Source organism: Physella acuta, unplaced genomic scaffold (assembly GCF_028476545.2).
Source record: "Physella acuta isolate Inbredline_101_S28 unplaced genomic scaffold, ASM2847654v3 ptg000466l, whole genome shotgun sequence".
Classification (NCBI taxonomy): domain Eukaryota; kingdom Metazoa; phylum Mollusca; class Gastropoda; family Physidae; genus Physella; species Physella acuta.
Genome location: NW_026731985.1, coordinates 992937 through 1006883, shown reverse-complemented (window position 1 = coordinate 1006883; position 13947 = coordinate 992937). Strand labels below are relative to the sequence as shown.

The 13947-nt window shown below is 37.3% G+C and overlaps 2 protein-coding genes across 5 annotated transcripts; both read right to left on the bottom strand.

The window, feature by feature from the left end:
- Window positions 1-789: 789 nt before the first annotated feature.
- LOC131943802 (oligoribonuclease, mitochondrial) lies at window positions 790-4917 on the bottom strand. Of its 4 annotated transcripts, none has more exons than XM_059304088.1 (7): window positions 4868-4917; window positions 2986-3092; window positions 2240-2323; window positions 2070-2147; window positions 1531-1751; window positions 1212-1265; window positions 790-998 (listed from the first exon to the last, which is right to left on the bottom strand). In XM_059304088.1, the coding sequence occupies exons 2-7, from the start codon at window positions 3055-3057 to the stop codon at window positions 932-934; spliced, it is 576 nt and encodes a 191-aa protein (XP_059160071.1). In that variant the 5' UTR covers window positions 3058-3092; window positions 4868-4917; the 3' UTR covers window positions 790-931. The 4 variants fall into 4 exon arrangements, with proteins under 4 accessions (XP_059160071.1, XP_059160070.1, XP_059160068.1 ...); XM_059304087.1 differs by lacking the exon at window positions 4868-4917 and adding an exon at window positions 4663-4773; XM_059304085.1 differs by lacking the exon at window positions 4868-4917 and adding an exon at window positions 4663-4702 and having other exon boundaries at window positions 2986-3265.
- A 6697-nt stretch (window positions 4918-11614) lies between these two features.
- LOC131943782 (heterogeneous nuclear ribonucleoprotein 87F-like) lies at window positions 11615-13613 on the bottom strand. Its single transcript, XM_059304060.1, has 2 exons — window positions 13567-13613; window positions 11615-12014 (listed from the first exon to the last, which is right to left on the bottom strand). Exons 1-2 carry the CDS (start codon window positions 13611-13613, stop codon window positions 11615-11617), a joined length of 447 nt encoding a protein of 148 aa, XP_059160043.1.
- Between the last annotated feature and the right edge of the window lie 334 nt (window positions 13614-13947).

Genomic DNA, 13947 nt, shown 5'->3' with positions numbered 1-13947 from the left:
AATAAATTAGCTAAAAATGCTGTTTGCATTATGACCCAGTTTATTAAGAGAACAATAGTTCAAGGGCTACTTCAAGTATAGTTCACAGTTTCTGTGAATAATTAATTACAATAATTAAAATCAGATTGACAAACAATACCAATCTGCTTAGTTAACGAGCAAGGAGGTTGATGGTCCTGAGCAGGCAGCAATATCACTGCAGTGACAGGTCACTAGGAGATTGATCTGTGGAACCACCTGACAACTCCCCTAATATAAGGCTGAGTAGAATATCATAATGCCGTAACATGGGAACAATTTTATACAGACATTTACTGAAATGAAAGGGCAACTAAAATTGTTGCTCTATACTTCACATGATAGATCAATGCCCTTAAAAAAATCTCAAATATTGAATAAACTAATGCCATGTAATTACATTTGGGATCTATTTGCTGTAGATAAGATTAATGTGATGACATGATATGACCCTATAGGACTTATGTAACAAAATGCCACCAGTAGTAAATATGTCTAAAGCCATACATCTGCCACAAAACCCAGTAGACGAGATAAAAAAAAAGTGAGTCCGGTAATGGCAGATGTGGATACCTTTGATGAATAATCATACATAAGGAGAGCTAGTTGAAACATAAAAAGAGGATGAGCGCAGATGCTAAAATCAGAAAAAAAAAAGATGTACACTATGCACAGTAGATATGAGCACATGTATAGTTTTAGCTACTATCTAGCTTACATTAAAAAAATAAAATATGTACCTCACCCCCCCCCCCACCCCCCTCCCCCTAGTTAAAACATTTTAGTAATTTAGAACATCACAATTTTCAACTATTTTGAAGACATAATTTAAAACAATTGGCGGGAATTTATCCAAATGTAGTCTGCATTCAGATGAAGAAATGTTTGTTCTTTTGTAGCATATTCAAATAAATTATTTGAAAATCACAGATTGATAATATTTGAGTTCATCAAGACTTTCTAGGATGTCATCTAATGCCCTGAAAACACACAGACACATATTAAAAGGATGAAGCACAGCTGATTTATAAAGAAGGCAAAAAAAAAACCTCTTTTGTATCCTCATAAAGGTCTAAAAGTACACATGTTCATTCAAGGGATATAAGCAAATGAAAGCTCTACACAATTTTAGAATGAATGGATATCAATGTTGCAGCCATATTAATGAGCAATACTATGAACAAAAACCTTACCTGTGTGATAGTTTTTTCTTTGGAGCCATATTGAACGCTTCAGGATACCATCGTCTAAAGAATAATTTAAAAGAAAATGTGTGGTGAAAAAGTTAAATATACAGCATATATAAATACAACTTTAGGATCTAATTATTCTTTTTAAATTATTAAAATTGATATTATTTCGAAAAAAATAATATAACACTAACCTGCAATGAGGGACACATCATGGACATATGATAGTAAAGTAAGTATCAAGTTCTAATACTTAATCGCTTATCAAACAATAACTAATGGCAAATGAAAGAACATAATAAGAGTTTTAAAAAATTCTTACCGACACAATTCCTTCACAGTGCTCACATCAACAATTCTGTAGTGAAGATGCTGTGATAGCCGAGGCATGTATTTGTCTATAAACCTTTTATCCATGCCCACAGAGTTCCCAGCTAAGGGGCAGGTTCCAGGGGTGGTGTGTTTTAACAAGAACTCCAGCACCATCTGCTCTGCTTCTTCTGTTGTTATTTTACTCTGTTTCACAGCATTTGTCAGACCAGACTGAAAGTTGTAGGGAAGGGAGACAATGCATATGTGGTTAAAAATGACAATCTCCATGCTACAATAAAGCCTAAAACCCAAAGGGACATCACCACACAGTAGAACAGATGAACAGACCTTACAAACCACTACTGCTATAAATGGATAATCGATTAATTAGAATAAAGTAAACAGTATATTTTGAACACAAATTTAAGAAGCAAGGAAGAAAGAAAATAAGAATCAAATATTTGAAACTAATCTTAAACCAAACAAATGAAATAGAGGTAGTAATTAAACTTCCCCACAAGAATTGAAGGATGAACCCATTTTCCCTACCTCTCCATGATGTTCAACACACCAATCACTCATCTGATTCAGGAGCTCATCATCCTGATGGATGATGATACTTGGGCACTAGCAGATAAAAATACAATATTTAGAGTTTTTGACAACGTTCATTAAACAAACCCGACAAATGATAATAAAATAAGAATTTAGATGCTAACCTTGTCAACAACTGTAAGATCCTCTTCTGTTACAACACAAGCAATTTCAATAATTCTTTCTTTATCAACATCAAGGCCTGTCATCTACGATTAAAATTTTTTTTTTTTAATTGTTAATTTGATTTACTTACAAGTTTATTAATTTGGTGTATAGAATAGAACACAAGGTTATCTTAATTATTTTTTTAAAAAAAGGCTTTCATATGGTAAACTGTGTTCCATCAATGCACATGTAAAACCCAACATATTTATAATACTAATAATATTTAAATAGGCAGCTTCCAAACCGAGAAATGTGCACAAAATTTCATCAATATGAACAATCTATATAAATTATTCAGATATAAATAAATAAATAGTTATATTTTATGTCATAAAAATTATATTCTGTCACAGAAGAAATGCAGAAATCTTCAATGGATGTATGCAATGAATAAGCAAATCAGAAGTTTTTATTCCTTTTTTAGCTACAAAGTTGTGGGACCGTTGATGGTTTGTTCCTTTGACCAATAGTGGGTCTAAGGCTAGGCCAATGATTTTACCAAACATTATAAACATTTATGTAAAAAAAATAATATGAGATAATAGAAGTAGGATGGCACCAAGGTTATTTGGATATTCAAAAGAGGCACAGTGACAAAAACTTAGGAAAATGCTGCCTAAGAGAAAAGATATGCTCAAAACACTAGCACTTTCATTAAAAAGTTTTATTGAAATACCATTTTTTAAAATGTAACTAAACTCACCTCAAGATCAATCCATACAAGCCTTGATGATGGTTTAGTTTTAATATCTTCTTGTAAAATTTTATCCTTCATCCTTAATGTGCTTGTCTTTCTGGATAAACTGAATTCTGTTTTCATTAAAATAGGTAGAATGTACATGCTGGTGGCATGTTTGATGAAATGTAACTGTCTAGCATATTTAGGAGGCTTTATTTTAAACAAGGTGGAACTGCTTCTAGTTAACATTGGAAGAAACAGAAACTGGGACCCAAAAATCCTCTGCATGGTTTTCAGATTAAAACTAGACCAGAGAAGAGAAATTCAAGCTAAAACAAGTTTCATAATATAGTTAGCACAGATTTTTTGTACACACCAGTGTCTGACAATGGACTCTTCCATAAAAAATGAATGTTCTGTTGGTAGTAGTAATCTTAAAATTAATAAAATATCATGAATAGGCCAAAACTCAACAAACATTACCAAATAATTTCCGAAGCTATATCGTGATTTTACCTAGATTTCTATGGATCTAGGCCTAACACATCCAGATACTAAAGATGTACTAAATAACTATTAACTACCACCTTTATTTCAGTTATTTAATAATAAAAAATTAAGTATATTTGTATATTAGCCTAAATTATTAGGCTAATGTAATAATAATTAATAATAATAGCCTAATTAAACTAATTACTAATTAATATTAGATCTATCTTATTAATTGGTAATCTATGGTTTTAGGTAGGCCTACGTAAAATCGCCCGCGACTAGTAATGTGAAAAACAGGTGACTCCTTAAATTTTAATAATTATTTCACATGTTTTAAAAAATACGAAAATGTTTCCTTGTTTCATTTATGTAGGCTGTAGGCCTACCTACATGTTTTTAAACAATTGAATTAAAACTTTTCAGTAATAAATGAAGACTAGCGATGTTTCCAACAGATGCAACCATGCTCATTTACTATACTACAGCAGCCATCTGGTTTATTTTTTTTAGGCCGATTCTAGTCGGAGTAAGATACGCATGCGATATGCATGCGCAATGGAGAGAAACTACGACTTAGCGGCGATGTTTTCGATGGTACTGCGCATGCGTGTGTTTACAACCGCAGAACCCTAATACCAACCCTAATCCTATCCTTAACCCTATCCCTAATCCTATCCCTAATCCTAATCCTATCCCTAATCCTATCCCTAACCCTATCCCTAACCCTATCCCTAATCCTACCCCTAACCCTCATTCTAGCCCTAACCCTAGCCATAGGTCACTGCGCATGCGCAGAACTATCTTTTGCAGAAAAATCTTATTCCGAGTAGACACTTCGTTTTTTTTATTGTAAACTTATACCGCGATATTCAGGGGAAGCCACTCTTAACTTACAGATGGCCGCTTTTTATACAGCAAACCTTCTCGCAAACACTGCTGTTTAAAGTTAATTTCTTGCCGCGGCAGATTTTGCGTACCTAAAGCGATAGATTACCCTATTTAATAGGAATTATTAGGTAGGCTAGGCCTAAGCCCTAAGCATTTTTAATTTTTATCATTTTTAATAAGGCGGGCGGCTTAAGGCGTGAGTGTTGTGTTACAAAGATCAAGAATAATCAGTAATCTTACTAATCTAGAATCTAGACCTAGAATAATCTAGATTAGATACATAATACATAGATCTAGTTCTAGATTAGATCTATTACATACGTTAGGCTATAAGATCTCGATTCTAGATCTAGATCTAGAATCTAGACTATTAATTTTTTTAAAATACTGATAATTAACGTTGGTAAGCGAATTTCGTTGTATCAGTTTTTTAGTTTTTAACCAAATTAATAGCAGTTTTAGCAGTAAAAAATAAATAAATCTAAAGTGCTCACAAATTGAAACCAAAATGCTCCTGAAAACTTACTTTGCTGCGGACTGACACAATATTTTAACAGGATTTTTTTTATCAATGCATACCAATCGTGTATTTTTTGACGTGACTTTGTGGGTTAAAAGAAGGCGCTATATTTCTTGCTCATAGTTGTTGGCCCGTTTGTCCATACTACCGCCCAGACGCCCCAGTCCATGCTGCATGAAAGCCTTGAGTGTATGTTAATCACCGGTTACACTCAGTGGCGTAGCCAGGATCGTCTCAATGGGGGGGGGGGTTCCAATTTTTACCCGGGGACAAACTTTCGATTTGCACCCCCCCTCAAACTTTCGATTTGCACCCCCCCCCCCTCAAACTTTCGATTTGCACCCCCCCCTCATACTTTTTATCTATACCGAGGGGTCTATGGGGGGGGGGGGGGATTATGACCCCCCCTAACCCCCCCCTGCCTACGCCACTGGTTACACTGCAGCAGGGGCGCCGGGTTCGGTCCATGATTTGGTTTAATTGTCGGGTTCCACCGTTGCCCTTTAAAACGAATGCAGGCGCCATAGTATTCATTGGGCAGCCGGAGTGCTACAGGTCACCCAACCGCCGGGGCGCAAGCGGACACACCTGATTCGATTTAGTCAACGCTTACAGTAGCACAACGTATCCATAGTGTATCGCACTATTTAAAACGAACGTTGGCGCGATTAAGTGCTCAAGGGGAGCCGGGGCGCCGAGTGTATGTGTGTGTGTGCGCGTGTGTGAGCGTGTGTATGCGTGGGTGCGTGTGGGTGTGTGTGTGCGTGTGTGTGTGGGTGCGCATGTGTGTGCGTGTGTGTGTATGTGTGTGTGTGTGTCTAAGAGACAATACTAGATGAAACAATGTGACCGGAGATAACGGGAGTGTCTTATATAAACACTTTAACGCTGCGAAATATTGGATACTGCTATTTGGAATATTCCCCCCTCTATTAGTATTTCTTTCGGACTTTTTCTCCGGCGGTGGGGGGGGGGGGCACTTGAAACATTCAAGGGGGGGGGGGGGGGGGAAGACGTGCTCCTGAAAGAAACTATGCCGCTATGTAAACGAAGTGAGACAACCATCAATTATCGAAATCAAAGACCACCTGAATTCCCCTTCCCCACCACCCTACCCCCCTTCACAATACAGACACACACAGACACACAGACACACACACACACACAAAATAAACAGGTAGGTTGCAATACTACCTTATTTCGCCAACAAACGGTGAAGACCAGCTGAAGTAGGACGATCGGCGATCGCTATCCTTGACCAAATTACATTATGAATAATGACAAAATTATAATTGTATTTAATTTTTTCCCGTACATAGCACATTGCTTTATACAAATTTTATTCGACAACACATGGTTAGTTTTATTTCTTGCTTTAAAAATTATACTTGCTAATAAATGAGAAACTTGTATTTCCTAGTACAACTGGTTAAAATCTGTTTTTAATCTAATAACAAAATATCATTGAGTGAAACTTTTGCTTCTGTGTTATGTTGAGGTAGGCCTAAATATAAAAGCAATTCTACATTTTGTGAAAGGGGGGCGCAATGCTATATTGTTTTACCACACTGTCAAACTGTTTTAAATGTTAAAAGTTTTAATGTTTCATTCTACTGCCAGGGCTTGTGTTGTCGGCTTAATATAAAGTCGGCCTTTTATCCATGTCGGCCTTTCAACATGTCGGCCTTTTATCCATCTCACCTTTTTGTCTCTGTCGGCATCTTTTTGCCCCCCCCCCCTTACCCCCTTTCATCCTCCGGTAATTTCTAGTGTCCCCACCCCTCCTTCGGAGCAAAATGTCCGAAAGAAACCCTGTGATGGGCGACCCCTAGATGTTAAATCATTATCGTACCTAACTAATCATAAGAATGATGACGATAACATAACAATATTAGCAGCAATTCACATAAACTGATTGTCCTTTGTTCTCGAGCATCCAGTCTGTAACCTTCCCCTTCCTAGTTATACTTAATGTTATTTGTCGAGAGAAGCTGTCCAAGTGTTCTTGTTCTAACTAGAAAAGAGCTGTCTGGTCCCATTCTTACAGCTGTAGTGATCACAATATCATCACATTAGGCCTGAGCGCTCAGCTCAGTTCGCCGGGTGAAACCTTCGATTTCTAGGACAGATAAGGGGCGGTAAGCTCAAGGGTGTTTTCTTACAGGATCAATGTCATTATTTTTAGATTTAATTACGTCCCTTACCAGGACAAACTCGGGATCCATGTTTATTTCAATCGTTACAAGAAAAAAAGGATATAATTTATTATTTCAATTTCATCAAGCTGATAGAAAATCAGTGGTCGCCTCTCCAGTCTCCATCAATACATTCATTACATTAAAAGCGTCGCGTTGAGAAAATGACCGGGGAAAAATGACACAAGTAATGTCAGACTAGACATTAGACAAAAACAAGGATAATTTAAGTAATACAATGATGGCCGTGAGTTTTTACTTGTTGTTTTATGAGTACCGTTCACGAGATGAAGCGATATCTTGATTTGAAGTTGGGAACTAATGGAGTAAAAATTTCCTGACTGTGTAGGTACCGTGAGCTTATTTCCAGGCATCTCTTCAACCCCCTCCCCCCTCCATACTTTTACCATTGTCCGCCTCCCCCCCCCCCCCCCCTCCGGAGAAAAAAGTTTGGAAGAAACACTGCCCGTGAGTCTAGGTTAAAAGACAAAGTGTGCTATATATGGGTCTAGGTTAAAAGACAACGGGTGGAGAATTTCTTCCAGGCATCTCTTCGGGGAGGGGGGGGGGGGGGGGGGGGCTCTGCCGAAGAAAAGTTTACCCCCCCACCCCCCGAACGAAATGGAATTTATATAGAAACTATTTACTTTTAACAGTGTCCGCCCCCCCCCCCCCCCGAAAATTTCAGTGCCCCAAAAGAGAAAAAAAGTCTGGAAGAAACACTGAACGGGTGCTGTATTTGGGTCTAGGTTAAAAGGTTTAAGGCCACAGCTTCATTTAGGAGTATGGGGAGGGAGAGGGTTATAGTTAGGATGAAATCAAAACACAACCACAGATCTAGCAGCTAAATGAATAATAGTTGATCAACTGTTGACATTTAACACAAATGACATTTACTCTGAATCATAAACCCGGGCTGTATCTCCCCACTTGACCGGAAATGACATTCAATGTGACATTACCGCGCTGGGCGACATTATACATATTCCATTTGATCTGATTCGCCACACCGAACAGATTCATCTGTTAACGTAACTCTAATGACAGCCACTGGTCACCCTGTTTGCACACCCGGATGTGTACTTTAGCGTCGTCTGCTAGGCAATAAAGGTAATCTACTGTAAGAAATGTGATTTATTTGCAAGCAGGGCCCTCTAGCTAATGACGTCATCCTATTGCTGCTCCAGTATCTAGGTTTGTTTACCCCGGAATCGATGACGTCACTCGCTCGTATGCCTCCCCGCGTCAATTTGCCCTCTATCAAATTCTCCCTTCTGTTTCTTTCAATGATTTCTCCCTGGGGTTATTTGATAGAACTCATAGCATGATATCATCGCACTCACCATTGATGGACTGGAGATTTTCTTCTGACGGTTTAGAGATTATTTTTTTTTCTCGAGCTCAGGGTTATTTTTGTATGTGATGGAATAGAAATTATTTGCGTAAAATAACCACAGGTCATTTCATTAATGCATTTTTAAATAATAAAAAATCCAAAACATTGAATTTGTGTAATTACATCTAATTTGAAGATATTTTAATCAGAATTTAAAAAAAAAGAAACAAAATACGAGAAATCCTTTTTTCCTCATTTTTAAAATCTAAGGCTTTAAAATATTAGCTGTGTAGGATTTCCAAGAACTACTGAAGGGGGGGGGGGGGTGCTTTAACGGTTGTCCACGTGATTAGTCCGGCTCCAATAACAACCTATTACAGTAGCGATTTGGGTCATGGACAGCAAAAATACAGACATAGTAACATTGTATATCAGGTGATGTGAAGAGGAGGGGGGCGAGGGAGGTGTTTTATCGGGTTTCTATTATTAGCGGGTTGAGTTGTAAACAACGTGGGTTTTCGCCCCTTTTAATAAAAACCAAATTAGAATAAGCGACGGAGTTGTGGTTTATTGCTTGATAGAACACTCTCATGGGTGAGCAGTGAGGAAAAAACACTTCCATTGGTGAGCAGGGAAAAAATACACTAAGGGTGAGCAGTGAAAAAAAACACTTTGATGTGTGAGCAGTGAAAAAACCACTTTCATGTGTGAGCAGTGAAAAAACCACTTGTAGCATACAACGGCTTCCTGTCATTCCAGTACAGAGAGGGGGGGGTGATGAACAGGAGTTTTATTGATCAGGGGATGGAGGGGGGGGATGTCCTTAAACGTCAACTGAAAAAGTGCTAAATATTTAGGAAATTATACCAGCATATTGGGCATAGTGCTGACCACTCTATCTCTTCATATGCCGAGGTCATAGAAACAAGTGAACTCTACTCACTTGCCCTATAGACTGTCATGTTTGAAAAGGGAACTTTACTTTTTTATACCAGCAGATTACAATCAAAGGACAATTGATTATATAAAAGATAACCAACAATGCAAGTAACCAACCATTCTGCCTTGAAACAAAATTTTACCGTGTAGGTATTTAAACAATAGACAGACGTGCCACATGGAAGACACTTTGTTTCTATTTCAGGCAAAGTTCCAATTCTAAGCAATGTTAAGTTGAATTGTAAAACTACTTAAAATTGTAGGCCGTCTAAGGAGGGGGCCAATCTACACAAAAAAAGCTGTGCACATTTTGCACGCTGGAGGGTAGAGGTGGACTGGCCCCCGGTGGGCCCTCGGGACAATATCTCGGTGGGCCCTCAGGACAATATCTCGGTGGGCCCTCAGGAAAATATCTCGGTGGGCCACTATGAACGGTGTTGTATAGTCCTTTTAGTATTGATCTTTTAAAAATGGTTAGTAATTTACAATTTCTTTATACCTGGTGTAAAATTCAGGCCTTTGATTGAGAAAAAATGTGCAATTTAAAATTTCCTGGGACTCTTTGACTAGCTAGTCCACCCTGGTGGAGGGCTAAAACTGTATCTGGTCAGTACTTGTGGTTAAAATTTTCCTGTTGTTCTTTAAATCCTTTATAAAATCAAACCTCAAATTCAATAAGGTCATGCAGTTCAACAAATCAAACACTTAAATAAGTGTTCGATTTCTGCAGAGTTTGTTCAGTGCGATAAACTCTAGGGCAGCTCCCGATATCGATCACTTTGATTTCTCCAATACAGATGATCGTCTACTGTAGTGTTGGAAATCTAACTTTTAACGCAAGATTAATAACGTAACAAAATAATTAACTTCCTTACATAGCCGGCAAAAACAGCTTAAAATTGATCTAAGATAGGATTGAGAACATGGGGCATATTCTAAAATTCTGCAATTAATTATTAATTTAAAATACTAAACATGACGTCCATTACGTTTTAAGTTACCTTAAGGCAGTCGCATGTCCGTTAATTGAATCACTGTAAGGACTCTTTAATTTGAACACAGCTAAGGTTTGAAAGCTAATTTTTCCTCATCCTTTCTGCAATACGGAAATGCACCATGTACTGGTTGCCCTGAGCTATTCAATATCTATTAATATATTAAGAAATTTTGCAAGGAATGATGCATAACAAAATATTGCATTTACCAGTCAATTTACTATCTGTATCAGGTGTCCCCTCCCCCTAAGAAACACAGATAAACACGCTCGGAGGCTGTTATATGAACTTAATAAAGTAAGTTTGGATTAATTACTTACCAATCAAGATTATATGGCATTGTACTTCCGATCAGTGGGGTGTACCCCCCCCCCCTTACCCCTCCCGTGGATAGAGTTTATATATATATATATATATATATATATATATATATATATATATATATATATATATATATATATATATATATATATATATATATATATATATATATATATATATATATATATATATATATATATATATATATATATATATATATATATATATATATATATATATGTGTGTGTAAATATCAATAAGTTTTCCAGCAGCACTATAATCTTACAATATTCTATAATCTTACAGCAGCACTATAATCTTACCCTAGCACTATAATCTTGCAACAGTTCTATGATCTTACAACATCACTATAATCTTACTCACGCCTATAATCTTACAGCAGCACTATAATCTTACCCCAGCACTATAATCTTACAACAGCCTATAATCTTACAATAGCACTATAATCTTACAACAGCATGTAAGTTTTAAACTAACAAGATAGCAGGTAAGATTGTTCTTGCTTATGAAGTTTAATTTCACTTCAATTTTACAACTCTACAAGATTTTGCACCTGTTAAAAAACCCAGATTAACAGGTGAACGTCTACACTAACCAGACGTCACGATACGGGTAAGTTGTAATGGGTGAGCAGGGGTGGGGTTTACCTTGCTCACACGTAGACTCATCATATCTTGATTTAACGTTAAGTATGTAGAGCAGCAACTGTTACACTGTTAAAAAACTGTTAACATTGGCTGTGTTAACAGTTGTCATGGTGTCTGTGAGTGTAGTTGAGTGCAATGTTGGCTTAAAACTGTACTCACTTCTGTATTGTTGGGGTCTAGCTAGCTATCCGCCACACAAGCACCAAGGGTAGATCTAGATGCTAGTGTCAGTAATGGAAAGCTTTGGTAGGCACAACCAATTTGAACAGTAAGTAATATAAAGGTAGAGCGGTCGACTGCTAGCCCGAAGGTCCTGAGTCCCCGAAGTCCCTGAGTCCCCAGAGTCCCTGAGTCCCCCAGTCCCCTGAGTCCCCCAGTCCCCTGAGTCCCCCAGTCCCCTGAGTCCCCCAGTCCCCTGAGTCCCCCAGTCCCCTGAGTCCCCCAGTCCCCTGAGTCCCCCAGTCCCCTGAGTCCCCCAGTCCCCTGAGTCCCCCAGTCTCCCAGTCCCCTGAGTCCCCCAGTCCCCTGAGTCCCCCAGTCCCCTGAGTCCCCCAGTCCCCCAGTCCCCTGAGTCCCCCAGTCCCTGAGTCCCCCAGTCTCCTGAGTCCCCAGTCCCTGAGTCCCCCAGTCGAGTCCCCCAGTCCCCTAAGTCCCCCAGTCGAGTCCCCCAGTCCCCTGAGTACCTTAGTCCATCCAGCTCTGATGGGTACCTGACTTATGTTGGGGAAAGTAAAAGGGGCTTGGCATAATGCTGACCATACCATAACTTCATATTCAGGGGGCCAAGAAACATATAAACTCTACTTCATCTACATCTATAGTTACGTCCGAATTGGTAGCATTACTTACTTTACTTGTTACATAACATAACAGGGACATGCATCCCCAGACGTTAATAAAGCCAAAAAATAAAACTTAGCACCGAGATAAAACAGCCATGAGATGCATTCATCCACCCCACTATCCGAATCACACGCATAAAGACACGGGCTGAGATCATTTAATAAACCTCGGCTCACATAAAACTAGCACAGCCAGGATGATTGAATTACGATTGTAATTACCACAAACCTCCTGGGAGTCCGCGGCACTCGACACCAGAATGGAACCCGAAATTTGTTAACTGAATTATGTGTTACATAAATAACTCCGAAGTATTACTTTGTCTATATCAACTAGTTACAAACCTATAAGAAAATGGTAATATATTAGTGTATATATATATTTACAGGCCCTATAGATATATATATAATATATATATATATATATATATATATATATATATATGAATATATATATATATATATATATATTCATATATATATATCTATATCTATATCTATATCCATATATATATATATATATATATATATATATATATATATATATATATATATGTATATATATATATATACATATATATATATATATATATATATATATATATATATATATATATATATATATATATATATATATATATATATATAATATATATATATATATATTCATATATATATATATATATATATATATATATATATATATATATATATATATATATATATATATATATATATATATATATATATATATATATAGGCTATATATGTGTATGTGTGTGTATCTATAATTGTATAATTTAACCAGAAACCACTTCATGCAACAGACAAGCACTCATGTTCCTATTTTATTCAACAACGCAGCGTTACAACAAAACAATAACACAATTTTCTCCCCCATGTATAATTCGGTTTTGCCTCCTGGGTATTTTCATTGGGTGAAGTTTCCAAGTGTGTGGGCACTTGTGCTGTTAATTACACCGGCCGGTCTTTGGACGACTCCCGGCTGCCAGATACTCAGACACGTCCCCGGGATTCCTCCATTCCCCGGGAGTTGAAGATCAATTTAAAATCGCCGGCGTGGACAAGATGAGATTTTTCTCAGCAAGAAAAACTTGTACTTATACATAGACAAAAAAGGTGGAGGAAAGAATTGAGAATTTCAAATACAGATTTAAACCAGAGAAAAAATTTACCTCGAGCGAAAAAAGGGAGGATAAAATAAAAAGCTGTATTAGTAAATAGATAAAAGAAAGAAGCTATATTAAAAATAGAATCGCTTAGATGTTATAAAAACACAGTACGACGTAATCATGGAACTAGTTGTTTGTTTCTTTACTCGTGACAAGTGTCCATCTTCTTCTTGTGTGTTCTTAATACAGTTTATGGTGGAAGATTTTAAGTCCAACTTCGTGAATAAACTGGACTGTGGTCTCCATATCTGCAGGTCCCCCATATAGTTCTTCCCTGAGTGGGGTGTATAGGGGCCTGTGTTTGGATCGTGCCTGGATATATAAGGAGCAGTCCTTAAGGACGTTCTGTATTATCCGGGGCCATGCAACATGGGCAAGTTTCGCCATACCAAATTTTTAGTTTTTTTTTTTTTTTTTTTTTTTTTTACACATGTGCTGTTTTAGTCTGTTGTGGCCTTTTCTGAGTCTGAAGATAACATGTTATTTTTGCGTGTTAATTTGTAAATTACGTCGAATTTTGTGTAATTTGGGTAGGCCTTTGGAGATATTTTTTTAAACTGGGGTTTTGATAGTTTTTATATCCTAGTTACGTCACTT